Source organism: Diplodia seriata (genome assembly GCF_021436955.1).
Source record: "Diplodia seriata strain FDS-637 chromosome Unknown scaffold_4, whole genome shotgun sequence".
Lineage (NCBI taxonomy): Eukaryota > Fungi > Ascomycota > Dothideomycetes > Botryosphaeriales > Botryosphaeriaceae > Diplodia > Diplodia seriata.
Window position 1 is genome coordinate 1,547,442 of NW_027117311.1, and position 27,551 is coordinate 1,574,992.

A 27,551-nucleotide genomic window follows, 5' to 3' on the forward strand; every position below is an offset into this window, starting at 1 on the left:
GGGGAGGAGCCAAGGCGTCCGTCAACCTGTTCATAACACTTTTGCGTTCTAGCGGATCAATGCTCTTTTTTTCTCGTCGTCCGTGTTCGCAAGATATCCACCTGACCTGCAGTTAAAACCACTATTATCATCATTCCTACTGTAGGCGGCGTTGCCCTCCGTATTTTGCAAGGACAAATTAAAAGCTTTCTCCAATGTACAGACGGTCTTTTTCTGCATGCAACAATGGGCAAGCTGCGGGGTCCGGCTGTGACGAGCGATACATCCTTTGACCCGAATTTGACGCTGTATTCCTCATAGGTTCGCTCCCTCTTACGGCTATGTAGCTTTCATTGCCTTGTTGTCTCTGTGAATGAAGGCCTTCTCCAGCTGTGTTGGCGCGTGAACAGAACCGGAGGACTTTTCTCTCCGGTGCCTGGCTCGAAAGGTCTCACCTCGGCCGGTGAGGAAGAACTCAAGTCTTGCATTCGGTGTGAGACACGTTCTTGCTTGGCACTTTGGAGAGCTTGGAAAGAGCATTGTGCGGTGACTTCCAAACTGAGCGGCGCTGCGGAACCGGAAAGCGCGCGCCTTCTTCAAGTCCCCTGGTCTCTCTTACATCATCACGGCCGCTCTGTCTTCACTTCGCCTCATTTCATGCTGTACCTTTCGCACTCGCTCTCTCACCCCCCAAAAGGCCTGACTTCACAGCGGCTATTCACTCTAATTTTCGGCATCCGGCGTCGACGCTAACCTCAGTCATGGGGTCAAGACACCGAAAGAAACAGGAGCCCTCATCAGCTCCGAATCGTATCATGTCCTCCCGTTCCGCCATCTCACTCGGATCACCGGTAAGTCTCTTACAGCTTCAGGTCCCTCCGCCAATTTTACGTGAGAGTCAGCTAAAGTTACTACAGGAAAGTCCAGAACCACCGACCGGTACTACGAACGAGAACAACAAGAAGCGATCGAGGATTCTCAGCGGCCTCCACCCTTCACAAGACGTCATTGGCGGCATGCCTCTTCCATGGGAAAGTCAAGACTCTACCTCACCCAACCCCCCGCCACCTTCGAGCCGATACACTACAAGAGGTACCTTGAATGGCTTTCAGCCAGGTATCTACGACAACAGATTCCATCCTATGGACAAGGTTCTGCGGCCAAAGGCTTCGGCCAAACGTGAGCGGAGGCTCAAGGCGCAATCAAGGTCGACCATCAATTCTGAGACTGAACAATCTGACGGCGAGAACCAATGCGTTGCGCTGTCGAGCGGGAGCGGCTCGGATATAGAGGATACAGATGATGATTCTGATGCTGATGTGGGCCCGAGTGAGTCCCCTTCATCTCTGCGCAAGTTCTTTCTAATATGACGTTAGTCGTTCCTTCCAGGAAATATATCTCAACACGACGAAGTCAACGGACTCGGCAATCCGAACGTTCTGAAAGACCACTCTACAACGCCAAGAAACACCCTATCGATGATATATTGGAAGATAGCGATCACCAGCCACGGCTTACCAAGAAGCCCAGGGCCCCCAGGTCCTCGGGCACCATTCATGCAGACACGCCTAGACAGGCAGCAGGCGACAACACGACTGCCGCATCATTGACTCACGTACTTGGAGATGCTCCATACTTCCCTGATGAGGCTCCTTCCTCAATTCAAGAGACAATACAGCGCGTGATGGCGCTGGTAAGGGAAGCGATTCAGTTAATACCGCTGTTTCCCGCACTCGAAGCACACCTGGAGAAGGCCCAGGAAACACAAATACAGGTGTATGAGGACCGTGATGTACTTGAACGTATCAAGCCTCAGTGTCCAGTGTTCGTTGACGATGATTTCGAAAAAGAGAATATTCGGGGAGCATCGCGCACCAGCAACGCTGACGACAACCTTTTCAGTAACAATGGGTCCGACTTACGCAGTGAATTTGATGAGCAAAGCGTCCATGGCTCCGGAGTACGGCAGCAAAGCGAAGACATTGATCACCCGAGGCGTAGGATCTCGACTCAAATCATGCTGCCGCCACGGACGCCGATTCCATCTTCTACCCCTCAGGATGCAACTGAGCTGTTGCAGTCTTCTGCCCAGCCACACTCAACTAGCTCACAGATGAGAGATCGGAGACTGCATGACCCACCGTCCACTGGAGTGACCCCTGCGCACACACAGATTGGAGATGTACCGCCTCCTGAGGTATCTCGGAGTGGAGCAGTTTTGACCGCAGGCCACGATAACGCACGCTGGAGACGTACTGTCAGAGACACTCATCTGACGGTCTCTCAATCAGAGGTGCTTGAGCTGGAGAGCTCTCAAATTGGCACGCAGTTAGACGATACTCAGGTCACCCTCCCGTCTTCTGACAATGACGCCTTAGAGTGAGTATCTGCAACACTTGACGGAACGCGCACTCGGACTGAACCGTCACTTTCGGCTTGCATCGACTCATCGAAGTTGCTCCAATTTCCCACCAACATCTTGTTTTTAATACGTAAACTCGCTCTTCACACTGTGCAAAATCCACCGCAGTCTTTAGCAGAGTCGGGAACCGGTCGACACTGGCATTGTTGTAGCGTTGAGCGCAGCATTCCGTTTCTGTCAAGAGTGTCTCAAGTTTAAGACTGGTCGTTTGTTGTAGCTCTTAATGCATGGTGGAGTTCAATGCGGCGCTTTGCGGCTGCGTCAGATTCTTTGTCGCGCACATCTAACCTTCTACGAACATCAACACCGAGTAATTTTCGTAGCTATAGTGTAGATGAAAACAGCTAAAAGTTGCCACATGAATTTAGCCACCTACCTTTATTGTTACAGGCCTAATATCACGCTTGGTTGACAGCTACCCATGTGGGAAATGGCGTTCTCAATGACTGCAGAATCGGCTCTGGAGCGCCCAGTGAAGCAGCTGAAGCCGCAAGATAGATCAGTCAAGTGAGGACAGCAAGGGGCACTCAGGAGATATGGACTAGTTACGAGTGTATCGAACAGCTACGCATCATGGCCGTTCTGGGAAGTACGAAAGGGCGGTTCAAGGTATGGCTACTAAAACAGGACAGCTTGATGAATCCTGTGTCCAAAAGGGAGTTTAAGAGCAAACGCTCCCGTGAAGAGGACAAAGAGTTGGTGAAGGTTCTTGTGAACTCGAGAGGCATACTAGCACAAGGTGCGTCACTGGCTGTTTGTCAAACGCGACTGACGTTATAATAGGCGGATGCCGTCCACTCCCGGAAGCACCGCAAGATTTGGAATGATGACCGCGCTCACCCCCCCTTCCACCCTTCAGGTACGCCATTCGGAGCCGCTTCTGGATTTCGAAGACAAAGTCTTTGTCGTGGAGCCTCGCGTTTATGAGTATCTCACGGGTTTGGAGCGCGAGAACGACGAACTGAGGCAGAGTTTAAGCTCCACAGAGGTCGAACTATTCAACGAGCAAGTGCGGTCAAATCGGGATCGGGTAGGTCGTGTAAGCATCATTGATCAGTTCCAAGAGGCGGAGACGCAAAGGCGGTTTTACGAGCAACAGCTCTTTCCGCTAGAAGGCTTTCGGAGCGTCCAATGCCGCCAGGAGGAATTGCACCATCAGCGGATGGGGCTGCTTAGGGAGCTCCGTGATGAAGCAATTGGCGACTGCATCGACAGCTCCCATGTAGGATTTGATGCCCCGCCACAATATGCGGCGAGTCCGGACGAGGTCAGGCCCGCGGCCAGGACCTCGCCCATAGCAAGCGCTTTGGCGTCGGCCAACACCACGCTGGCTGCGCAACAGCAGGAAATGAGGCAGCTAACAGACACTTTACGGACCGCCGAGTTGCACAGTCGAACCGACAACCGCCGAAGGATGGAAGCTGAGAATCGAGTCGCATCTTTGCAGCGTGAAAACTTGCGGATCCGAGGGCTGGAGCGCGATAACATGCATCTTCGGCATGAGAACGACGTGCTGCATAGTTATAACACAACATTGCAGGACACGATATGCGGAGCCGGACTGCAGCCGCCCATACCCCAGTCGGTCTTCTCGATGCGTGCTTCTTCCATGGCTCAATTCCCTCCCGTCACGGCTCGGCCCAAGCAAAGGGCCCTTCGCTGGCCTCTACCGCCGCTCAGGATTCCGGCAGCTCAGCCAGGGCAATGTCCGGAGCGTCCTTTGCGCAGCCCTCTCCAGCCGCGAGTGCTGTTGCAAACAAGGCGGGACGCGGAGCAACGCAGACGTACAAGAAATCGCCGAAGTGCCACGTTTGAATCGTCGGATCATCCGTCGCCCGAGAGACGCACATGATGTATCAAAACCGGATGAGAGCGACGGGGCCGAAGGGGATTCCCGGCCACCGGGCTTGCTTGGTAAATACCGCAAAATGTTATCTCTCGCGCCGGACAGCTTCATAGCCTTGCAGATGGACCTGAAACACGGATGATGTCAATAATGTGTGGAGGGTGGCACGACATGGAGCTCCGTTCGGTTAAGCGTAACAAAGGCGGGGTAGACCGGCAATGGCGGATGGTAGGAGATTTGGAAATAACAGCAAGCGAAATAAGTATGAAAGCAAGGAGAAAGCATGATTGCAGAAACAGGAGGTTGGTGCTCTCACTGCCCCGCACTCCAAAACGGAAGGTAGAAACAAGCGTACCGCAACCGTTGCACAGAGATATCGTCCCCATCAAACCTGTCGATCAAAATGCACCTACTCCACCCGTATCTACAACTATCGCTGCGCCCGCAATATTCTGGAGACTCACCAGGCACGCCATGCATCGCCAATTGCTCCTTCTCTTATGGATCACGCGGGGCACGAGAGCCCAAGCAGATGACAGTTTCGACGTCCTTGATTTCATTGATCCACTCATCGGCTCTGACAACGGCGGAAACGTGTTTTGCGGCGCGACGCTGCCTTATGGAATGGCTAGTCTTCTTTCTTCCTCGTGCCGAACCCTCTGCTGAGTGACTGTCAGGCAAAAGCGTCCGCAGATGTCGATGGACAGAACACTGGCGGCTTCTCCACAGATGGAAGTAATGTCATTGGATTCTCAAGTATGCATGACTCCGGCACTGGAGGCAATCCATCTCTGGGCAACTTCCCGCTGTTTCCGCAGCTTTGCCACGAGAACGACATTGGAAACTGTTCCTTCTCCAAACAATCTCGGGCCACTCCCTACGTCAACGACTCAGTGGTCGCCCGGCCGGGATACTTCGCCTTGACACTGCAGAGTGGCATTGATGCGGAGATGACTGCCTCGAAGCACACCGCGCTGTACAATTTCAAATTCCCGGATGTCAACACGAGTGACGGCAGCCCAGTGGCTCCAATGGTTTCCCTGGATCTTACGGATCTTTGGGATAGCCGCCAAAACGCGACATTCGAGATCCAGGATACGCGCATGACGGGGAATGGTACTTTTCTGCCGAGCTTTGGCGCCGGGTCCTATGGATTGCACTTTTGTGTGGATTTCTTTGGTCATACCGGTCCCGTGTACGACAGCGGGATTTGGGTCAACGAAAGAGGCGGTGTCGATCAAAAGAGTATTTTCGTCACCAGGGGATTCAACCTCTTCTACGTCCAGGCAGGCGGATTTGTTCGGCTCCTGCCGGGGGAGAATAGGACAATCACGGCGAGGATGGGTATGAGCTTCATAAGTGCCGACAAGGCGTGCGCAAATGCGCAGGAGGAAATCCCGAATCCACTTTCGGATTTTAACAGCACTAGGAAGGCGGCCGAGGATGCGTGGAGGGAGAAGTTGAGTCCGGTTACTCTGGAAGTTGGGGATGTTAGCCCGGATCTCCAGAAGAGCTTTTGGAGCTCGCTCTACCGAACGATGATATCTCCACAGGACTACACAGGCGAAAATCCCCATTGGAACTCCTCGGTCTATTACGACTCCTTTTACTGCTTGTGGGACCAGTTCCGTTCCCAGCTCCCGATGCTGACCATCTTGGATCCAGCGGCATACTCAGACATGGTAAGAAGTCTCATATACACCTACCAGAATGAGGGATGGCTGCCCGACTGTCGAATGTCCTTGAGTAAAGGTTGGACCCAGGGAGGTTCAAACGCGGACGTGGTTCTTGTCGATGCATATTTCAAGAACGTTACTGGCGTCGATTGGGATAGCGCATGGGACGCAGTCGTGAACGACGCCGAGAACGAGCCGCTGGAATGGTCGAAGGAAGGAAGAGGCGGACTAGTGTCTTGGAAGAAGTTGAATTACATCCCGGCTCTCGACTTTGATTACCTCGGCTTCGGGACGAACTCGAGAAGCATCTCGCGGACTCTGGAGTACTCCTACAACGACTTCTGCATCGGCGCACTCGGGAGAGCTTTAGGGAAGGGAGAATACGAAACTTATCTGGCCAGGGGGAATAACTGGAAGAACCTCTTCAAGGCAGACCAGACCTCTGTGATCAACGGAACGGACCCTGGGTTCGTTGGTTTCTTTCAGCCAAAGTACTTGAACGGGACGTGGGGCTTCCAAGACGCCATCTCATGCAGTCCACTTGCCGGCTTCTGTTCGCTGACATCGAATCCGTCGGAGACGTTTGAATCCAGCATCTGGCAATATCAATTTTTCGTCCCGCACGATATCGAGACACTCATCTCAAGATTTGGCGGCGACCAGCGGTTTGTCGACCGGCTCGACTACTTCCACGAGTCCCCCCTTGTAGACATTGGCAATGAGCCGGTGTTTCTGAGTGTGTTCCAGTACCACTACGCAGGACGGCCTGCGCTCTCAGCACAGCGCTCACACTTCTACATACCCTCGCGCTTCAACACTTCCTACAGCGGGTTACCAGGGAACGATGACGTGAGTGTGAACTTGCCGCTGCCGGCCGGACTTGTGTTGCTGACATGCTTCTCAGAGCGGCTCTATGGGCTCGTTCGCAGCCTTCAACATGATGGGGCTGTTCCCGAACCCCGGGCAGAACGTGTACCTAATCATTCCACCTTACTTCCCCAGCGTGCAGATCCGGCAGCCGTTGACCAACCGCACTGCAACAGTCCGCGCGGAGAATTTCGACTCGGCATACAGAAACATCTTCATCCAAAACGCAACGTTGGACGGCGAGCCCTACACCAAGAATTGGGTCGGACACGAGTTCTTCACGCGGGGCGGCGAACTGGTGTTGACGCTGGGAAGCGAGGAGAGCAGTTGGGGAACTGCTGTGGAGGATCGGCCGCCATCCGAGACCGGGGAAGGTGAAAGTACGGAGGCCACGTGGGACTACTTCTAGCGGGGAGGCTTGATTGCGTTTTGTCCTTATTACACAGTAGGCCGTGAGAGCCTCCAGCTAGCAGACAAAAAGGGAATGCTGTCCGACTGCTTGATTAGGCAAGTCTGATGTGTTGATTACACACGCCTGATTAGTGAACGGAGAATCGCCGCACAAAGTAAGGCCGGGTGGCTGCCACGCGATCCTTGACAACATGGTGGCCTGGCCCTGAGCGTCCCTTGGGCCCGATGCCGAGGTTGGCCTTGAAGTTGTGGGTGTGACGGGGGGTTGTGGACCTAGAAGGGGCAGCTGCAGCGGGCAGAGCTCCCGCCGCGGGGCAACGCAACTGTCGCGCTCCACCCCAACGACCCTCCGCATCCACTTCGCGCTTCTTGAGCTGGCCCGAGTCATGGTCCTGGGAAAGCCGTCGAACTCATTCGATCGCCTCCGCTCGACCAGACAGCGCAAGGATGACATGTCTGGGCCTCCCCACAAACGCGGTCCGGGATGCCCTTACGTCACCACCGCCGCCGTGTGATGATAAAATGCGGCCATAGCTCCCAATTTTCGACCCCATCCTGCCACGGCTTTCTGCAATAAACCCCCCCTCTGCCCGCTTCCTCTCGTTCAATTGAGTCCCCAAACCAGGATACCCATCAACCATCCAACATGTCCAGCGTTCCCGCAACCCACAAAGAATGGCGCGTCAAGGGCCAGAATGGCAACGACTCGCTCATCCTGAACGAGCAGGCTCCTGTTCCTAAGCTCGGCGACAAGGACGTCCTCGTCAAATGTGAGTCCTGCTTCCCCCTCCTTCCACCCAACAATCGACTGACCAGCAATCCCGCAGTCCACGCCGCCTCGCTCAACTACCGTGATCTCATCATCCCAAAGGGCATGTACCCCTTCGCCCTGCAGGACAACGTCGTCCCCGCCTCTGACGGCGCCGGCGAGGTCGTTGCCGTGGGCTCGCGCGTGACTCGCTTCAAGCAGGGCGACAAGGTTGCCACCCTCTTCAACCAGGGCCACATCGCCGGCTCGCTCGACCCCGTCTCCGTCGGCACCGGCGTCGGCGGTGTCGTCGATGGCTGCCTGCGCCAGTACGGCGCCTTCGACCAGGAAGGCCTGGTCCGCGTCCCCAAGAACCTTAACTGGCTGGAGGCCTCGACTCTGAGTTGCGCCGCCGTGACCGCCTGGAACGGCCTGTACGGCCTCGAGGGTAGGGGCTTGAAGCAGGGTGACTGGGTCATCACTCAGGGCACCGGTGGTGTGTCGATGTTTGCACTGCAGTTCGCCAAATCCGCCGGCGCCAAGGTCATCGCCACGACCTCGAGCAAGGAGAAGGCCGACAGGCTCAAGCAGTTGGGCGCCGACCACGTCATCAACTACAAGGAGGTTGCCAACTGGGGCGAGCAGGCCAAGGAGCTGACGGGCGGCCGCGGCGTCGACTTTGTCATCGAGGTCGGCGGACCCAAGACCATGGCCCAGTCGCTCAAGTCGGTCCGCATTGACGGCATCATCGCCATCATCGGCTTCGTCGGCGGCCAGCAGCAAGAGCAGCCCACCTTCCTCGACTGCCTCAGCAACCTCTGCACCGTACGTGGCATCCTGGTCGGCTCGCGCGCCCAGTTTGACGATATGAACCGTGCCATCGAGGCCAACGACATCCACCCAATCGTCGACGACAAGGTCTTCTCGCTCGAGGAGACAAAGGACGCCTACCAGTACATGTGGGATCAGAAGCACTTTGGCAAGCTTACTATCAAGATCGCGTAAATGTGGTAATGATCAAATGTATTTTTAATGTTGTCAATCAAGGCTTAAGCCATGTCCATGTGTTCTTTGTATCATTACAACGCTGCAGCGCGTTGCGACTCAATTGAGCCTACCTGCACCTGTCTCTCAGATTTACACGGGTGGTTGAATCCTTTGTCTGGACGTATCTGTACGGTGTTTTAAGTTCGCACCCACGTCCGAATGTTTGCTCCAACGGCCCACGTAGGAAGCATTGATTCGTCTGTGCCCATTTGTGACTACGAGCTATTAAATTTAAACCATCCTCTTCCCGTCCCAACTCCTATGCACGCTTCTAATGCCCATCAAGTGACTGCTGAGAACAAATCAGAAAATGGTTTAAAGACGCCTTGCCGCCGATGATCACGGGGGAGAACCCAACATGTCAAGCCAATCATTTCGTTTCCGCAAACATGCCTGCCAAAACGGCGGCGCCGATTACTCCTCCATCCTTCGCCTCGCCGAGGACGACCTTCTTCGATGCGTTTTTCCGCGAACCCGCGGACAGTAGCGTGTCTATCCACTTCTCACACTCCTCCAAATAGCCGGGGTACTGCAGAATCACGCCCCCGGTATGGGCAACTACCAACAACTGCTCTGCCTCCGTCGAGGTCTGAGAAGCAGCAGTTGTGTTTGCGTCCGTCTCCGAGTCATCCAGATGGACCTCGCCAGCCCGCGCCAGAAGGCCCACGATCATGGCCGCCACGAGAGCAGCCGAACGAACCTGCACGGCCGCGGCTACTGCGCGGAGAAGCGCCATCCGCTCCCTCGTCCATGCGAAGCCAGCCGAGCGCATGGGATACAGCTCTTGCAAGCTTCTGCTCAGCTCGTTGTCGTCTGCAAGCGCAACCACCGTCGCCAGGAACTTGGTGGACAGGGAATTCCGTTGCAGCATGGCGGGCGGAAGATCCTCTTTGGTGCCGCCGCAGTGCTCGGGTATTAATTGGACTAATACGAGCCTGACGAGCTCGCCTAGGTAGCGGCCGGCCGTCATGTACTCGACGGGCTGGAACCCGGGGGCGTCACACGCGCGGTCGAGCTCGGCATCCCATATGGTTGGGACCTGGAGTTTCTTCAGGGGGCGTTCGGTGCCGCATACGGACCATTCCGTATTAACGACTACTTTTGCGTTTTGCGGAGAAGTTCCCGCTGGGAGATCGAGGAAGTGCGTCTTGAAGGAGCCGAGGCTGTCGACGGTCATGGGGACGGTTGCGTTGGTGCCGGTGCCGACGACGAGGCCCATGACGACGCGGCTGTTACTAGAGACTTTAATGGAGTAGGCAAGGGAAGCGTAGGTGGCGACCGTGTCGTTGGTGATGGCGGCGATGCGGAGCTTGGGTAGACTGAGTAGAGTTGCCTTTTGCGGGGAGATGTGGCCGTTGGACGTGGGTGCTTTGGCGCAGTGGCGTGCATATCCAGCGAGGAGCATTTTCCCCAAGTCGAGGTCCGATGTGATGCCAAATCCTTTGCCCATGGGCATCAGGGTAGCTTGAGAGATTGCATTTTGCCTTTGAAGAAAAAAATTCGTCAGCAATGTTGTGGTCACTCGCAAAGAACGTAGCGAAAGGTGGGCTTATATCGACCGGTGGGCCAGGGGATAGCAACGAATGCACGATCGAGGACAAGAAAGGTTCTAGAAACGCACTTCATAGGAAAGGAGAAAGTTATGCCCATGGGTATATCATCGAGATGCTCGATGTGCAGGCTTGCATCGTCGAGAGCGTCTCGGACAACAGCGGCTATGCAGTCACCGATCCATGTAAACAAATCATCAGCCTGGTCCATTTTCAAATGCTCTTCTATGGGCCATGCGCGCTCGTGGAAGCGGTGGATTTTGCTTGGTCTGTCCGGGACATGATGGCGTGATGTCGAGTTGGAGTCACCGTTCTGCTCGCCCGCCTCGCCCAGCAGTTTCACGAAGCCCACACGGAGGTTGGTGCCGCCGACATCGATGGCCAGAAAGGTGCCAGTCTCCCGACCAGTGGGCAGGGCGGTGACCGGAGTGGCGAGGAAGTGCTGGTTCGACTGCTGGGCCAGGTCCCTGTAGGTTTCGGAGAAGCCGCGGGAGAGCAGCAAAAGGTCGCGGGTGTTGATGTGGCGAGTGAGCGGCTGCAGCACGGCAGCACAGTCCTGGGCCATTGCTCTTGCGACGGTTGCTCAGGTCTTGAGGTGTTTTGGTTTGGGGGACGTGTCCGGGAATTAAGATAACGGGTTACTAGGTGCCATATTTGCCGATAGTAAGATTGCTGAAAGCAGCTGGTGGCAGCCTCGCGCCTCGGCCAGGGTCTCGACAGCGGCGGACGGACGGAGTGCAGGCTCAGCGGAGCTGACGAGAGCGCGTCAGGCTGAAAGCGGCCCGAAAGGTGGGCGTAGGGGTCGAGCCGATGCAACAGTGCACCCAGCTGGGAAAGAAGCTTCCGCGATGCCTGCACCTGCTGCGACTGGACCCTGAGTGCTGGTGCCTTCCGTGCAACGTCAGGCCCGCCCGAGCTTTGATCTCCGCCAGCTCCCCCACGTCCAACCCGCTCTGTACCTCTGCATCTCTGCATCCACCTACGCCATGGACGAGAAACACCCGCTACCCCTTGCGCATTCGGCCGAGCCCCAGCGACGCGAAGCCCCGCGTCCGCGTCGTGCCCTGCTGGCCGTCTTCATGCGCATCGCCGTCATAGCTCTGCTTGCCTTGTTCGTCCTGTTCTTCCCGACCGGCATCCAGAGCCGCCCCACGATCGCCTGGAACCAAGAGTCCGGAGATGTCGGCGGTGACGCTCCCCAGAAAGCCTTGACCGAGGCAAAAAAGGTCCCCTTGGAAGCACACATCATGTATGGGCACGCTCTTCCTCTTGTTCCGCTTCACCGGCGCCCACAGCGCGCCACGGCAACCGCAAACATCCGACTGCTGCTGTCAGCCCCAACGCAAGTCTAACACTGTCTCCCGATCGCAGGTCGAAATGCCCCGATGCCCTCGACTGCCTGCAGCTGCTCATATTGCCTACTATGGTTGAGATTGCGGATCGCATCGACTTTACTCTCTCGTACATTGGCAAACCCACCGACCACGATGACGGCGTCGAGTGTAAGCACGGCGAGAGCGAGTGCTTGGGAAACATGATCGAGCTGTGTGCAGCAGACAAATATCCGGATCCGAAAATCTATCTTGGCTTCACGTACTGCCTCGCTCGACAGTACCAGAAGATCCCCCAGCGCCACATGATTGAGGACTGTGCGATGGAGCACGGCATCGATTTTGCAAGGATCAACGACTGCCTGACCCAGGGTGACGGTGGCTACGCCGCCGATTTGCTGCAGGCAAGTTTCGTGAGGAGTGCTGAAGCCAACGTCACTAAGAGCTGCACGGTGAGTGAATTCCGACAAGCATCGTGGAAGAATTTTGCTGATGTCGTTAAAGATCCGACTGGATGAGAAGATCCGCTGCATTCGAGATGGCGGCGAGTGGACGGATTGCCCTGCTGGCTCGGACCGCGATTCGCTCATTGGCGATATCAACGATTTGTACAATCAGCTCAACAGCGAGTAAATGCTCCGAAGTGTTGAGAGAGCGACGCGGAATTGAATGCCTGCAGTATCTTGCTAGAACAGTAGGCATTTTGATCATCTGTCCAGCTCTCAACATCGTCGCGTCGAACCCAAAAACTTGGACGAACTGTGGGCTTGACGACCATCGTCGAGAATGAACGCGTGTACGATTTGACGAGACAATGTATTTTTTTCAGTAGTGGAGTAGATTCTGTATCATGAATGTCTACGGCGCCATTTTGAGACGTGACGAGAGACCTGCTGAACGCTTGACAAACGCCGTGACACATGCAAGTTTCCATTTGTTTAGTGGAGCTCAAAAGAAATAAAGAGCAAAATAAGTCAGGTACGCTCATTGGAGCGTTGCTCCCGTTCCATTGTTGAACGCTTGTTGAATCTGGAGCATTCACCTCATCCAAAAATCTCTGCCTCACTGAAACTCTCCAAACTCTCCGTCGTCGAAGCCCAAGTCCGCAGGATTTGGTTTCTTCTCTGCGGGCGGCATTGCGCCCTGTGGTGGCAACGGCCTGCTCCTCCGTCTCTCTGCTTTGACCGACGAAGCACTGGGCGGCGGAGGCAGGAACGGCACCGGCCCGCCACCACTGCTGCTGCTTGCGGGGGGCGGAGGCTTGATCGAGAACAGCGCGGCCTGCGCGTCTTTGTTCTCCTCACCAGGCGGGCTCCCGCCGGTCGGCGACGACCTGTTCCGCCTGCCTCTTCCGCCAATGTTGACCGTGATGGTCTCGCCCTCCTTCAGGCTGAAGTCCTTCTTCTCCTCGGCAGCGGTGGCGGAGGCTGGCCGTGCGGAGCCGGAAGAGCCGTTGCTGCCGCCGCCCGCCTTGGGCTCGAAGCCGAGCACCTTGCGCGCGTCCTGTAGCGAAATGTTGAAGTCCATGGCCTCGCTGCGCTCCTCGAAGCCGATGCCCAGCGTCGCCTTCATGCCCTGATTGCGGAACTGCACGGCGAAGAAGCGGCTGCTGTCGAGTGCCTGCTCGACCACGGCCGGCGACGTGTAGGGCGCGGCCGCGAAGAGCTCGCCCGTGGACGGGTCCTCGATGAGCAGATCCACCTTGACATCTTCGCTGGAGTCCGCTGTGGTTGTGGTTGTGGAGAGGGCCGCGTTCGACGAGGATTTGGGGACGGCGGTTTCGAGCAGGCGCAGGCGGCCGGTGAAGATCTTTTTGCTGCGCTTCTCGTCGGTCCACTCGGCGGCCGAGTAGCCCTTGGTCGAGGACAGCGGCGGGATCTGGTAGACGTGCACGCTGCGGCCGATGTACAGCACGCGCTGGATGGCGTCGGGCGGCAGCTTCTGGCCAGTGGTCGGGTCGATGGTCTCCATGGCTGGAGCGGCGGAGGGGCAGCGGGATCGAGAGCGGGTGAGGGCGGGATGGGGAGAGGTGGCGGGCGGGGTTACGAGCGGTGAAGGATGGGTGTCGGAGCGGTCGAAAAGTTTAAAGGGAGGGTTTGCAGCGTGGGGGAGCGGCTGGGCGGGATCGGGCCGGGTGCGGAGGGTCAATGGCTAGCTGGTGGGCTGGACGTTGGGCACTGATGTCTGTCGCGGTGTCGAATGCCCCTGGTGCTCTGGTGGAATAAAGTCCCCGCCAGCGCCGCCGCGGGGGAAATTGAGGGGCACGGTGAGCTGGTGGTTCAGGCAGATCGATCGCCGCCGAGCGAAACAAGGCCTATAGACGCGTGGGTTAAGAGACGAGCCTCTGCCTTCCAGAAGCAAGCGGCTGGTCGAATGGGCGCGGGGAGGGGTGGTGAGAGCATTATGGGCGGGCGGTAGTGATGCGTTGTCAAAGTCGCTGCAGCCATCCAGACAGCCCGAGATCGACCTTGCATGCGACAAAGGCGAAGCGCTCCACTCGGCGTGCAAGCGCAGCGCCGCATCATGTGATCTTGCGACGCCTCTATTTCTAGCCGTGTCTATCAATAATCCGCCCTCGCCCGGAAGAGCAGCCCACCACCAGGGTGCGGCTGCTTATCAACCGCAGCCATTGCGGCCCGACCCTTCGTGCCCTCTACTTGGCGTGGCCGTTGACGCCCGCCTGCCCGCTCTTGAACTGCTCATACCCGAGCTTCGCAGCCTGCTTCACGGACGTCTTACCCGCACTGGGAGCTCTGTGTCAGCACTGGTGCGTGAGACGGCCGTCAGATGATACATACACAATCTCCTGGACCTTGGCCAGGATGTCCTTCCAGTCGGCGAAGACGGTGAACGGGATGTCCTCGCGCACGCAGTACTGGATCAGGTCGTGGCCCTTCTTGGCAAACAAGAGATCCGTCTCCTTTGCTGCGCTCAGGTCGCTGACGCCGTCGCCCGCGTAGAACATGGTCGGACGCTGCGCCTCGGGCAGCTGCGCGTAGGGGCGGAGGGTAAGCGACTTGTCGTGTCCGAATCCGCTGTGCGATCGTCAGACCCATTGTTTGCTTTTTCCATGCTAGCCGCCTACCTGTCATCGTGGAAGACAATCTCCCAGCCGCCCTCCTCGTTGATGCTGCTCTTGCCGGCGCGGGTGGCGACGTTGTTGGCGACAATCTGCATCTTGACGTAGTCCGGGCCGACCAGGTGCTCGAGCAGGGCCTTGATGATGGGCTCCATGCCGGACGAGAGCACGACGACGGGCACGTTGTTCTCCAGCGACCACTTGAAGAACTCGTTGAAGCCAGGGTCGAGCTTGATGTTCTCAACCAGGTACTTGATGCACTGGTCGTATGGCTTGTTGATGCTGTCCATCATCTCTTTGAACGATTCGCGGAACGTCTTGACGTTGTTGAGCGTATCCATGTTGCCCTGGCGTCTGAGCGCGTGGCCGAAGCCGATCGTGTCGGTCTTCAAAGCGATTAGAGTCTGCTACACGGGGCAAATCCAGACACGAACCATGAAGTCATTGCCTGTTGAGCTTCAGTATTCATTGTTCGAGCATCACGCGCGGTCTTTCTGGCCAAGGAGAAGCGAGAGGCGCCTGCTGCGGCTTTGCAGGCACAGAGAGCAGTAAAACTGCTCCGCGAGCATCGTGGCCACGGCGCTGATTGGGAGGAAGTAGGATCCCGCAAATCGAAGGGCACTTCAAGAGGAGAGCTGAATCTTCTGGCCAAAGCCAACTTGGAGTCGCAAGAAGCTCAACCCCGCGTGCAGGACTGTGCTGCTCTCTCTGCATCTCCGAAGGGCCCTCAAAAGGCATGGTCCCACAGCGGGTGACAGAGATTGGCCCACCCCCATCTGCCTTACACAGATACCTCCTCATCACATATATGTAGGTAGCTGAATCCAGTCTCCGGACGGAAATGCGAGTCTTGAATTCGCGCAAATTCGTCCAGATGATGAATTCAACTACCTATGTATGTAGAGTGCATCGTCGTCGGCGAGTGTAAGGAGCTTAAATCCTCTGTCGCCTGCTGTGGTCCCGGTATCGACCAGGCTCGAGCTCACTCAAGACTCGGACGAAGACAGAGAGGGGAAGACTTTCGAACTTACTGTCCTGGAGGGTGATGGTGCCGTCAAAATCGGTGAAGAAGACGAACTTGGGGTCGGACTTCAACGCCGAGAGATCAGGAGCGCCAGACATGATGTGGAGTGATGAGAACTAAGGAACAGAAAGGAGATCGGAAGCAGCTGGACGGTCTATCGCGGGGAAGACAAGTCTAAGGGAGGGAGGACGCCTATCAGGGGAAGTGCGAGAGTCTAGTGGGCAGGAGGACGAGAAGGCGGAGAGGAAGATGACTGGAAGCCAAGTCAACAAAAAATCGCAATTTGCGATTGCCGCCGCCCCCAGCCCCGCGGTCGCAGCGGGGTTCATGATCGCGCGTGAGCCGTGGACGCGCCGCCGCTTGGCTCCCGGACGCCAGCCCTCACCGCCTCCGCCGCGGCCTGTCGTCCGCCGGCCAGCTGTGCTGCCACCGACCCAAGGAATACACCGGCATCAACTCCATTCCCGCGGCCACCAGCCTTCCCCAGAGATGCGCCCGGCGCTGCAGCACGCCGCCCGCTCGCTCACCGACTATGCTGTCCTAACCTTCGCCCAAGCCCGCCCCGGCGCCGCCGCACACTTTACCCAGCCTTCATCCGTGTGCTTTCAATGCAAGCTGCGCGCCTTCTCCGCTGCACCGCTACCGCCGAGAACGAAGACGCCGCCCGCATCCGTGCGTGCGCCCATTCGCCAATGGTCTTCCACTGCAAGACTATGGCAGGAGAAACCTCCGTCCGGTTCTCACGATCCTCAATCGCCCGCCGTTGAGGATGCTGCAAAGCGCGCCTCCGACCCGTCATCCCAGCAACCTCCCGAGTTACCCCCGTCCCCCACCGATTCAGTGCCCTGGTCGATTGAAACAGCTCCTCCGCCTTCACGCGAGCCGGAATTCTCGCACGCTGCCTCTTCTCCGCCGCCTCCGCAGCCCGAACGGGTCGAGCAGGTCCCAGACGAAAAGCTGCCGTCTCACCGCCAAGGTCTACGATGGGAAATATACAAGCGGGCGTCTGCCTACTTCGATGAGCTGCTGCCGAAGCTCATTCTTGTTGGGCAGAAGGTGAACAGCTACACTGGAACCGACTACTCTGGCATCGAGGCTCTCCGCCAGGAGATCAAGCAACAAGGTGAGATACAATCGAACTCTCAAGAGACACTTGCTAACGACCACACAGAACGCTTCGTTAAATCCCGTCGCGCCCAAGTGGAAGATGCGAAACGCGAGCTCGAGGCCGCTCTGTCACAACAACAGGCGTCGCAAAAGGAAGTCGTCGGTCTGCTGGAACGGAAGCATTCGTGGTCTGCCACCGATCTGGAACGGTACATGTCGCTTATCCGCTCTGAGCATCTTAACGATCAAGCTGTTCGGAGCGCTAAGGATGCCGTGCTGTCTGCTGATCGGGCACTCGAGGAGGCCCGCGCCCACCTGGAGAAGCGTGAGCGTGCCCAGTACCACGAGGAGCAAATCTGGAGCGATACCATTCGCCGGAACAGTACCTGGGTTACCATAGGCCTGATGGGAGCCAACATTCTACTACTTCTTAGCCAGCTTGTTGCTATCGAGCCGTGGCGGAGGAGGAGGCTCGTCAGGGAGATCAAGAATGCTCTGGATGAGAGAACTATGACGGCGACAGCACCAGCAACAGCTGGCGCTGGTGTTGCTGATCTTCCGATTACCACCGTCGCCACTCCTCCCCCCGAAAAGGCGACGGAGCTCGCTGAGGCTGCCGAGGTCCGCTCGGCCGACGCTGTTCAAAAGGAGATCGATGACGTTGTTGAACCGGCCGGCGTGCCACTCGAGCGTGTCGAGCCTACTACTACAGATGCTCCCGAAACAGTCACGGCCGACTTATCCGGCCCAGAACCCACCATACCTCTTCCAATGCCTGAGGCCACCCCCGTCGAAACCACTCCCGCCGAGATCACTCCTGCTGAGACCACTCCCTTCGAGGCTGCTCCCGTCTCTGAGGAGCGGCCTGCTCCTACCACTACGCAAGAGAAGCTAGCTGCCTTCGCCGAGGACTGCGACCTTTACATGCGCGATCTCTTCAGCGAACGCGCCATTTCCATTCGTAAGGTCGATGTCACTGCTGCAGCGCTTCAGGGCGCTGCTGCCGGGGCTGCATTAATGGGAGTTCTTGTGTTGGCCTTCCTAAGAGCCAATGGCAGTAACTAAAAAAACAACCACAGTAGATGTATGTACTGTACAACATGTATAAGATGAATCACGAGTAAAGAATCTGGACAAGGAAAATGATATCAGATAACAACATTGATTGTCATTCTAGTCGGATTTTCTACGGCAAAGATCTAGATTGCCAATGACGAAGTTCACGGAGAAGCGCAGTAGTCGCACTCGTCGTGTCCGCAAACCTGGCAATCATCCATTTCGTCGCTTTGCATAGTAAGACACTCGCAGCAGTGCCACATTCTGTCAGTGATCGTCTCTCCAGGAGGCCGGTTATTGTAAGAGTTGACCGTTAGTTTTAGGTTTCGGTGCTTGACGACAGTGTTCGTGATGTTCGACCTAGCTTTAATATTATTTACTAACAGACGACATTGTACATACCAGACGGTAAACAAGCATACACGGAAGCCTTTGCTCTCGTGAACAACTCCATTGTTGTCCGAGCTTCAACTTTGGCTGCTTTGTCTACCAGTGAAAAAAGGAGAAAAGCCTTGTTAGAACATATCTGCTCATTGTCCTTTGAAGGGCATCCATTGGGTTGATGGTCGGTGCAGCGGATGCATTGTAAGTTCCGCTGGAAACGTTCAAGATCAAGAAAGTCTATTGACAAATGCTACTCTTCTAACAGATGCGATCGATATGAACATAATGCCACCGGGTTAACTCAAAGTAGTATCATGGTGCCAATGCCCGAGCGGCTCCGCTTCAGCCGTCTCGCATTTCCCCGGTCATCTCCATCTTTCTTTAGTCAGCTATGCTTCCTTCGGCTCCTTACCATCCTCGCTGTGCTTCTGGCTGCTGGCGCCACTCACAGCGGCGGGTTGGCCGTGGGAAAGCTGCATCTGCTCAAGCAGGCTCCAGTCGCCAATTTGCTCGTCGAAGAACTGGTCGATATCAAGGCCGATCATCTCGGCTTCCTCGCTGACGCGCAGGTGCATGCCAGGGATGAACTTGATGAGGTAGAGCAGGATGCAGGAGACGACGAAGGAGTAGGCAGAGATGGCGCAGATCTCGGCGAGCTGGCGGCCAACCTGCACACCCTCGCCATCCATGGCGCCGGCGGCCTCGGTGCCCAAGCCGTCGAGGGAGGCGACCCAGGTCTGGGCGAAGATGCCGGTGAGGAAGGAGCCGATCATGCCGCCGATGCCGTGCAGCTTGAAGACATCCATGCCCTCGTCGATGTGCAGCCAGCGGTCGACATTCTGCACGGCCGAGCAGGCAGCGCCGGTGAGAAAGCCGATGACGGCGGCGATCCAGAGCGAGACAAAGCCGGCGGCGGGCGTGATGCCTACCAGCCCGGCAATCGCCCCCGAGCACGCTCCCACCACCGAGAACTTGCCCTTGTGCTTGACGTAGTCCACGCACACCCAGCCCAGCACGCCGAAGCACGCCGCCGTGTTGGTGTTGAAGCACACGTACATGGACCGCACCGACGCGTTGAGCGCCGAGCCGCCATTGAAACCAAACCACCCGAACCAGATGAGCACCGTGCCTGGAGAAGATGGTTAGCGACGAGTCGGGTCAAGTCTGGAGAAGACGAGATGGTTACCAAGGAAGACGAGAGTGGTGTTGTGCGGCTTCTGGTGCGAGGCTTCACCCGCGTGCTTCCTCTTGCCCAGCACAAACGCGTACGCCAACGCGGACCAGCCCGACGCAATGTGCACCGGCCCGCCGCCAGCAAAGTCGAGCGAAGGGAGGTTGTACAGCCAGCCATTGGCATTCCACGTCCAGCACGCGATGGGGCAGTAGACGATGGTAGCCCATAGGAACGAGAAGATCAGTGACGGCACGATGCGTCCGCGTTCAAACGCACCGCCGATGACGATCTGCACGGTGCACGCGCAGAAGAGCAGTTGGTACAAGCAGAAGACGATCTCCGGCAGGTATGGCGAGCCTGGCGAAGGCGCGACCTGGACGTTCATGAGGCCAAAGTTCTTCAGGTCGCCGATGAAGGGCCCGGCCGTGCGACTGTAGGCCAGCGAGTAGCCCCAGAACATCCATTGGAACGTCGTCACCGCCATGACCAGGAACGACTGGAAGAGAAGCGATAGCGACGACTTGCGCCGTGCGAGACCGCCGTAGAGGAGGCCGATGCCCGGGATGATCAAGAAGACGAGGCACGCGCAGACCATCAACCAGATGTAGTGGAACTCTAGCCCTGCGTAGGCGGCGTTCACGTTGACCATGGTGGGGTCGCCGCCCTTGGGATCCGACGCATCGTACTCGGGCTAGACATCTTGTGAGCCGCTGGAAACATCGAGGTACCCCTGCGGGAGGATCAGACTTACAGTTGGTGGTATTTCTGCCATGGTTTACAGCGGGCTTGCAGCAACCTTTGACACTGAGAGCCGGTCGAATCACACTTCACTGGACGTCGGCAACGACCAGGGGGCTCGGGTGCTACGGATTCGGGAATCGACGAAGAAAAGCAATCGTACCAAGCACGAGGGTGCGTGGAGATAGATATAAGTGGCCGCAAGCGAGATTCACCACGACCTCCGACCGGCGATGGGGAAGACGACCCCCATATTGGTGCCTTTGCTCCGCCTTCGGCTCACAATCCCACGGCTTCTTCTCGCCTTCGCTGCGGCTTGGCACTGATAAGGGACAGGCAGGATTACAGCAGCACGAGCATTGAAGCAGCAACGGCCCCGGAACAAGCCAAGCGGACAAGACGTAGGCAAGCGGTCTTGGCGGTGGGGAGGATTTCAACTGCGTCCTGGCTTGTTCCGTTGAAGATAGCGTCGCCGTTGCCGGGGCCCTTGCAGTAGTGATAGGCGTAGTCGACCCTCGAGCCTGCAACCAGTTAGTGATTCCAGTAACAAAACGTGCGGCTGTTCGGCAGGACCTGAGATTAGACGGAGCCGCCTGCGCAGATTGGGTGGGAGGGCAGCAAGCGGATGCGGGAACCCAGGCAGGGAGCAGAGCTGCGGGTGCGCCGAGAGGCTGGTTGGCGGATTGCACGTTCTCGCACTTCTCCGGAATTTCAGACCACTTGCGGAATAGACTGGGCAGCCGGCACATGGAAGCAAGCATGGGGGATATTTGATTCGCGGCGGCTCACGGCTGTTGATAGTAGAAACGAGTCGCGGCTGATAAGGGAAGGCAGCTGTACCTAGATAGATAACGTTCGGGCCGCGGGTGCGGCGTGGCACGCTTGCTGGCAGGGCTGTCTGCAGGTTCGGCGAGCCCAGCAGCGAGGGGGCGGACCGGAAGCCGAGTTCTGCGTCGGATTGCTGGCCGGCGAAAGAGGGCTGTTGAGAATGACCACCACGGCGAGCTTATCGCGGCTACACCACGCTGTGCGGGAGCTGAGCGTCGCCAGCCGAAACGTGGCTGAAGACAAAGGCAGATTGCTCGTGCCTGCGGCATCCGCTCCCCCATGTCGTCCCCAGGATCGGCTTCCGATAAGCCCGCGGCGACTGAGGTAATGTCATTCTCAAAGCACATCAGACATGGGTGTAGTGTGGCGTTCGAGGCTTGCCGCATGTGGTACTGAACTATTTGTGGCCGCACCCCACCTTTACCCCCCGAGCTACTGGTTCCTGTCTGCAGACCGCGATGAGTATTGGTGAGAAGTCTTCATTTCCCAACTCATAGCCAACCGGGAACGGTGGTTTCTCGAGCGGTTACATCCGCAGTGTTTACACAGGAGTCATCGTCAACACCGCACCATCATTCCGGGCCGGGTATGCTAACACAACGTAACTACTAAGTGCAACATTTGACTAGATACTGAGCTTATCGTAGACGCATGTACAGTACATCCCACAGCTGCTCATCGCAGGAACCTGAGCCTCACGTAGCAACCTCGACCGCCCCTGGGAGTGAATGACAAGAAGTAGCCAAACACCCAACTAACGCCACCAACGCCATGCATGAAAGAGAGTCGCAACTGTAGGAGTCCTCGAACACTCGGTACTGCTGCAGACCCTTCTACAGCCTACTCTCCAGGCCAGACCACCCCTTCTCGCCCGGCCACCTCGCCTCCGGCCATACGTGCCGCATCGCCTCCCAAATGTGTGAGACGTGCTCGATGCGGATCCCGTTCTTAACTTCGTCAGGCAAATCTTTGGCGTCTTTGCGATTAGCTTCTGGCAACAGAACAACCTCGACACCCGCGCGCAACGCTCCAATCAACTTTTCCTTGATGCCGCCCACCGGCAACACCCGCCCGCGCAGCGACACCTCGCCAGTCATGGCCAGTCGCGGAGAAACCGGCTTGCCGGAGAAGAGGGAAATGAGAGCGATCGTGTGAGCAAGGCCAGCCGAAGGGCCGTCCTTGGGAATGGCGCCCGACGGGCAATGGACGTGGATGCTGCGCTCCTTCATGATATCCATGTCTGGGCTGGCCGAAAGACCAAGCTCGTACGCGTGTGCCTTCACCCAAGTGAGGGCCACCTCAACCGACTCCTTAAGCACATCGCCGAGCTTGCCGGTAAGCTGAACGCGACCAGTTCCGGGCATGTCTGCAATCTCGATAAACAAGATGCTTCCCTGACCACCGGTGCTGTAAGCCACCAGGCCTGTCACAACGCCAGGCCGGGAATGCCTTTCAGCGAGTTCCTCGCTAAAAGTCTCAACGCCCAGAATCTTCTCCAGATCCTCCACGTTGACCTCTGGCTGATATAGTTGCAAGCTGTGAGCGTCGATCGCCTCGGCATACTCAACCGCCTTGTACCGGCAGACACTTCCCAACTCGCGTTCCAAGTTCCTGACACCTGATTCTCGCGTGTACGAGGCGATGATCTTGTCGATGACTTCTTCGGGAAGAAGGACCTTGTCTGAGGCAAGTCCGTTGGTCATTATCTGCTTGGGAAGCAGGTGCCGTGTGGCAATGTGCCGCTTCTCCAGAGTCGTGTAGCCAGACAGCTGAATGGTCTCCATCCGATCGAGGAGAGGAGGCGGAATTGTGTCCAGTGTGTTTGCTGTAGCAATGAAGAGAATCTTACTCAAGTCGATAGGGATGTTGATGTAATGGTCGGTGAAGGTGTGGTTCTGCTCTGGGTCCAAGACCTCGAGCATTGCCGCCGATGGGTCGCCATTGTGATTTGACATGCCAATCTTATCGATCTCGTCAAGCAGGAAGACCGGATTGGCAACGCCCACCTTCTTCAGTCCCTGCACGATGAGACCGGGCATAGCAGCCACATAGGTTCTTCTATGACCACGGATCTCGGCCTCGTCACGCACGCCACCGAGCGAGATGCGGTGGAACTTACGGCCGAGGGCCGTTGCCACAGACTTGGCTAAGCTGGTCTTACCGGTGCCCGGAGGACCAACGAGGAGGAGGATCGGTGACTTGTCGACCATGCGCTTCTTCTCCAGCAGGCGAAGCTCAGCCTCACTCGGGTCCTTCGGGGTTGCCTTCACTAGGGAAGTCTCCTTCTCTTGGGTTTCAGGCGTCTCCTTCTCCTCGTGTTCGTCCCCGGAGTCCTTCGAGCTGTCCGTGGAGGCGGACTCTGACAGCATCTTTATTTGAGCTTCAATGTCAGCGTTGACGGATTGCTTGAGTTTGAGGACAGCGAGATATTCAAGCAGACGTTTCTTGATCTTCTCCAAGCCGTGGTGATCGTCGTCGAGTTGCTTCCTTGCTCTTGCCAGGGTCTGTGCATCCAGCTGATCTTCGGTCAACTTGGACCAAGGAATGTCGGCGAGATTTTCCAGGTAATTCCTGCAGACCTGGTATTCAGCCTGAGCAGGATTCATTTTCTGCAGCCTCTGAAGTTCACGCTGCGCAACCTTCTGTGCCTCGGGGCTCATTTTGACCTCGTCCAATCTCTTCTTCAGCTCATCCAGCTCGTTGCCCTCCTCTTGGCCACCGGCTCCACCATTGCCACCGGGGAATCCGGGAAAGCCGGGGAAGCCGTTCATGCTGCTGAGGTTGTTGGGCATTCTTAACCGTGCCTTGTTCCATCTCTCGATCCTTTCGGCATCGATGCCGGTCGAGGGCTTGGCGGAGCCGACAGCCAACATCCGGCTGCTTCCCTGGATGGTCTGTATCTGCTTCTGCAGAATCTCGATGACACGTTGCACGCGATCCTTGACCGAAACGGCAGACAGAACGCGCAGCTTCTCCTCATGTGTGCACTCGACTGCGTTGGCGGCCATGACATCGGCCAGCAGGCCGGCTTCGGAGACATCCTTCTTTGCGATGAACAGCTCCAGCCGCCGTGCCATCAAAGGTGTTATCGTTATGTTCATGCGGGGTAGAATGGACGACAAGCGCACGAGAGCGAGGTACTCGCGTGACAGCTGCTTTAGCTCGGAGAAGAGGTTTAGCATGGTGGCGTCGGTCGGATTGACGACTGCAATGGGCACATAGTTAGCACCGCACGCTGCAGGTGATGCGCAGGGTCGAGAGCACTTACATTCGTCTTCCAGATGGACCAATTCCGCCTCGAAGTACGGTCGCTCCTGGATGACATTCTGGATCTTGAAGCGGCTGATGCCCTCAACAAGCAGGCTCAGCTCTCCCTGCCCGCGGCCCTGTACGCCCGACACCTTGGCAACAGTGCCGAAGGAGAACAGGTCGTCCTTTGTGGCGTGGACAGGGTCCTTGACTTCGGGCTTCGCCGCCTTCTTCTTGGCTGCGGCGTCGGCGTCGATCATGCGGTGGCCATCGCGTGAGAGAAGCGGCGAGTTCAGCGGCACGCAGCCTATTGTGACGGGAGCATCGCTCTTGGGGCTTGCAGCGCGGCTGTAGATGTGTGCGAGGAGAGAGGCGACATCGGCGCGGTTGACGATGGGCAGATTGAGGGTCACGCCGGGGAAGAGAGCGGACGGCGCGGCTAGCGGGACAATGGGCAAGACTTTGGACTTCGGGGTCGCCATCAAGGGAGCACGGCGGCGGCGGCGGCGGGACGGATGGCGAGAGCTGGAGAGGAGAGCGTTGGGGCGCAGCGGCGAGAGCGGAGGTGGGGGAATATACTGGAAGCTCGAGAGCTCATCAGCTATCGTGCGCACCCTGACGTGGCCGAGGTTATCACCGCGAGTCGCTTGGCTTCCGCGTCACCACTTCACGTGCACCACCCCGGCTTGCCCCTTTACCGCTCCCGCCTCCTCCGCCGATGCTGCGCGCGGATCTAGAAGGCTCCACGTCATCCGATGTCGCGCTGTTGGACCCTCGCACTCGTGCACCATCCGCCTCCGCACTGTCGCCCCACTTCCGACAACACGCCGATCACACACAGAACCGCTCGAATAAATGGATATTCGATACACTACTGACCTCCCAAACGCCTTGCCCCGCCTGCGCCGCCCGATAGTGATACAAATACGTGAAAACGCTACGTCAGCGCTGGAACAATGAACAGAAAATCATACACAAAAGCGTTGCCATCAAAACCCTTCTGTCCTCCTCCTCTTCTTCTTTGGCCGCCCCCCATGGGCGCCTCTCTCCACCTGCGTCGATGGTGCCACCTGGGAAGATTGCCCCATCTGACTTGGCCGCCCGCGAACAGGTGAGCTCATTGGAAACACTGGTGGTGCGGGCGGTTGCGACACTACCGTCAGTCGCGGTGTCTGCGACACGGATTGCTGCGACTGTTGGAACAGCTCCGTCTCCCGCCGTTGCTTGCGCGCCCGCTTCTCTTCTTGCCTGAGCAACTTCTCGCGCTTTTTGGCAGACAGATTCGGATCGTTCAGAGCGCTCCTGCGCCTTCCTCTTCTCGAGAAAAAATCGCTTTCGTCGCGCCCTGCCGGGTATGCTTCGCCAATCCTCCACTGAGCAAGTATCTGCTTCCCGGCTGCCGGTAGGTCTGGTATTTGCTTGCGGCCATGGCCAGAGGTCACTCCGAATCGACTGAGGCGTTGGGGGATCGATAGCTCGGTCAAAGTCGACAGGCTCGAGATAAAGGTGCCCTCTGAAGCTAGCGAAGGCGTAGCCTCTGGCGTCGGCAAGGGATAGCTCGAGCTTTGGCTGTAGTCGGGCTCGGAGCTCAGGTACCCCGCTGAGTAGCTGTCCTCATCCATGCCTTGAGATGCTTCAATCGACTCTTGCTCCGCCTCCGGCTGCCGCACCTCCAGCTTGACGCTCGCGAGGCAAGAGAGTACGGCGAGCCGCCTGGCAAGCCTTTCCCTTTCTAGGCGATCTCTCGCTGTCGTGTTCATTGGCATAGTCGACACGTGCTTCCGGATGAGTTTCTCATATGTCAGCGAGATGGACGGTATACCGTCCTCAAACTCGACAACAGAGACACCGCCCAAGGGGTTGATGGCCAATGTTGGCTCGTCGCCATCCTGTCCGGAAGTGGACCTCACCAGCTCTGAAAAGGAAGCAGCCGTCTCATCGACGTCGGCGACATTTAGATCTGAAATCTCGCGGCCAGCAACACGGTACAGTATGTTCGGGCGACATTCCGCGGGATCCATAGACCCAATGTTCGTAGAGAGCTCGACCATCATCGTAGAAGAGTCCTCCCGAGTAAGGTCATCGACCCTACTCATTTCTTCAAGCAATTCGTTGAGCCGAGACAGCTTCTCCAACCGCCAGTTCTGGATCGCATCCATCGGAAGCCTTGCCGTCTTTCTTTTTCGCAACTCATAATTACCCGATGCCTTGTCCATCCCGTCAACGCCATCAGCGACAGAGGACGAGCTTTGATATGCAAGTCTTTGTGTCCAACAAGGACACTCAACTTCAAGGGCAGCTCGCTGTTGCATAAATGGGCCTGATGCTTCGTCGGAGACGACAACCAACATTCGGCTTGCCTCCAGAGTCTTTGACAGGATATGGAAGTTGAAGAATCGGAGCCCACGGTCGCGGTAGTCGGTCCCAGGCCCAGAGACAATGCCCCGACTAAAATCACCAAAATCGAGGGCCTCCATGTGCATCCCACGCAGTGTAGGATGGGAGTGCAAGAACGTTGCCGGGTCCGACGCAGAGATGAGTAAGTCTAAGTCCTCATGTTGGCGATATCGGAATACAATACTGTAAAACAATGTGTGAGATTGCAAAAATACAACGGTATCTGAAAAGATGAGTAAGTATAAGCGACACCGTCCCGTGATTTGTCAACATACCTTCTTCATCTACAAACGCACGAATCTGCATCGTCGTATCTTCTTCATGGACAAAATGTCTCCAAGATAGCAAAACATCTGCATCCACCCAGTCCTCATTCTCCGTAAACCGCGCAGGGACCGGCATCTTCAAGATCAAAAGGTGTGTCGAGGTCAAAAGAAGGACACGACTCATGTCATGAGGATCTCTCCTCACATCCAAGATCCAGGAAGAGGTCCGAGCAAGTCTGAGACTGGTTGGCGACAAATACAACGATCGACCTTGGAAATCCGCAACTTGCAGGATCCGCCTATTGCAAACCAACACCGTGCTCACGTCGTTGATCCACAAGACGCGGCCCCAGCCATCATAGTTACCCGGGA

The 27,551-nt window shown here is 57.0% G+C and overlaps 9 protein-coding genes across 9 annotated transcripts; 4 read left to right on the forward strand and 5 right to left on the reverse strand.

The window, feature by feature from the left end:
* Window positions 1-4,976: 4,976 nt before the first annotated feature.
* SLS55_004342 (uncharacterized protein) lies at window positions 4,977-7,199 on the forward strand (the record flags this gene model as incomplete). The annotated part of the gene is made up of 3 exons (XM_066775800.1): window positions 4,977-5,003; window positions 5,066-6,772; window positions 6,828-7,199. 3 exons carry the CDS (start codon window positions 4,977-4,979, stop codon window positions 7,197-7,199), a joined length of 2,106 nt encoding a protein of 701 aa, XP_066633681.1.
* A 648-nt stretch (window positions 7,200-7,847) lies between these two features.
* On the forward strand, window positions 7,848-8,954 carry SLS55_004343 (uncharacterized protein; the record flags this gene model as incomplete). The annotated part of the gene is made up of 2 exons (XM_066775801.1): window positions 7,848-7,971; window positions 8,029-8,954. The coding sequence occupies 2 exons, from the start codon at window positions 7,848-7,850 to the stop codon at window positions 8,952-8,954; spliced, it is 1,050 nt and encodes a 349-aa protein (XP_066633682.1).
* A 412-nt stretch (window positions 8,955-9,366) lies between these two features.
* Window positions 9,367-11,111, reverse strand: SLS55_004344 (uncharacterized protein; the record flags this gene model as incomplete). The annotated part of the gene is made up of 2 exons (XM_066775802.1): window positions 9,367-10,480; window positions 10,618-11,111. The coding sequence occupies 2 exons, from the start codon at window positions 11,109-11,111 to the stop codon at window positions 9,367-9,369; spliced, it is 1,608 nt and encodes a 535-aa protein (XP_066633683.1).
* A 421-nt stretch (window positions 11,112-11,532) lies between these two features.
* Window positions 11,533-12,510, forward strand: SLS55_004345 (uncharacterized protein; the record flags this gene model as incomplete). The annotated part of the gene is made up of 3 exons (XM_066775803.1): window positions 11,533-11,795; window positions 11,918-12,329; window positions 12,382-12,510. The coding sequence occupies 3 exons, from the start codon at window positions 11,533-11,535 to the stop codon at window positions 12,508-12,510; spliced, it is 804 nt and encodes a 267-aa protein (XP_066633684.1).
* A 429-nt stretch (window positions 12,511-12,939) lies between these two features.
* On the reverse strand, window positions 12,940-13,848 carry SLS55_004346 (uncharacterized protein; the record flags this gene model as incomplete). Its single annotated transcript, XM_066775804.1, has 1 exon — window positions 12,940-13,848. One exon carries the CDS (start codon window positions 13,846-13,848, stop codon window positions 12,940-12,942), a length of 909 nt encoding a protein of 302 aa, XP_066633685.1.
* Window positions 13,849-14,530: 682 nt separating this feature from the next.
* On the reverse strand, window positions 14,531-16,078 carry SLS55_004347 (uncharacterized protein; the record flags this gene model as incomplete). The annotated part of the gene is made up of 5 exons (XM_066775805.1): window positions 14,531-14,621; window positions 14,676-14,912; window positions 14,963-15,342; window positions 15,391-15,404; window positions 15,988-16,078. 5 exons carry the CDS (start codon window positions 16,076-16,078, stop codon window positions 14,531-14,533), a joined length of 813 nt encoding a protein of 270 aa, XP_066633686.1.
* A 434-nt stretch (window positions 16,079-16,512) lies between these two features.
* Window positions 16,513-18,152, forward strand: SHE9 (sensitivity to high expression protein she9; the record flags this gene model as incomplete). Its single annotated transcript, XM_066775806.1, has 2 exons — window positions 16,513-16,517; window positions 16,691-18,152. The coding sequence occupies 2 exons, from the start codon at window positions 16,513-16,515 to the stop codon at window positions 18,150-18,152; spliced, it is 1,467 nt and encodes a 488-aa protein (XP_066633687.1).
* Window positions 18,153-18,916: 764 nt separating this feature from the next.
* SLS55_004349 (uncharacterized protein) lies at window positions 18,917-20,473 on the reverse strand (the record flags this gene model as incomplete). The annotated part of the gene is made up of 3 exons (XM_066775807.1): window positions 18,917-19,656; window positions 19,714-20,392; window positions 20,453-20,473. 3 exons carry the CDS (start codon window positions 20,471-20,473, stop codon window positions 18,917-18,919), a joined length of 1,440 nt encoding a protein of 479 aa, XP_066633688.1.
* Window positions 20,474-22,100: 1,627 nt separating this feature from the next.
* Window positions 22,101-24,998, reverse strand: SLS55_004350 (uncharacterized protein; the record flags this gene model as incomplete). The annotated part of the gene is made up of 2 exons (XM_066775808.1): window positions 22,101-24,472; window positions 24,536-24,998. The coding sequence occupies 2 exons, from the start codon at window positions 24,996-24,998 to the stop codon at window positions 22,101-22,103; spliced, it is 2,835 nt and encodes a 944-aa protein (XP_066633689.1).
* Window positions 24,999-27,551: the final 2,553 nt, after the last annotated feature.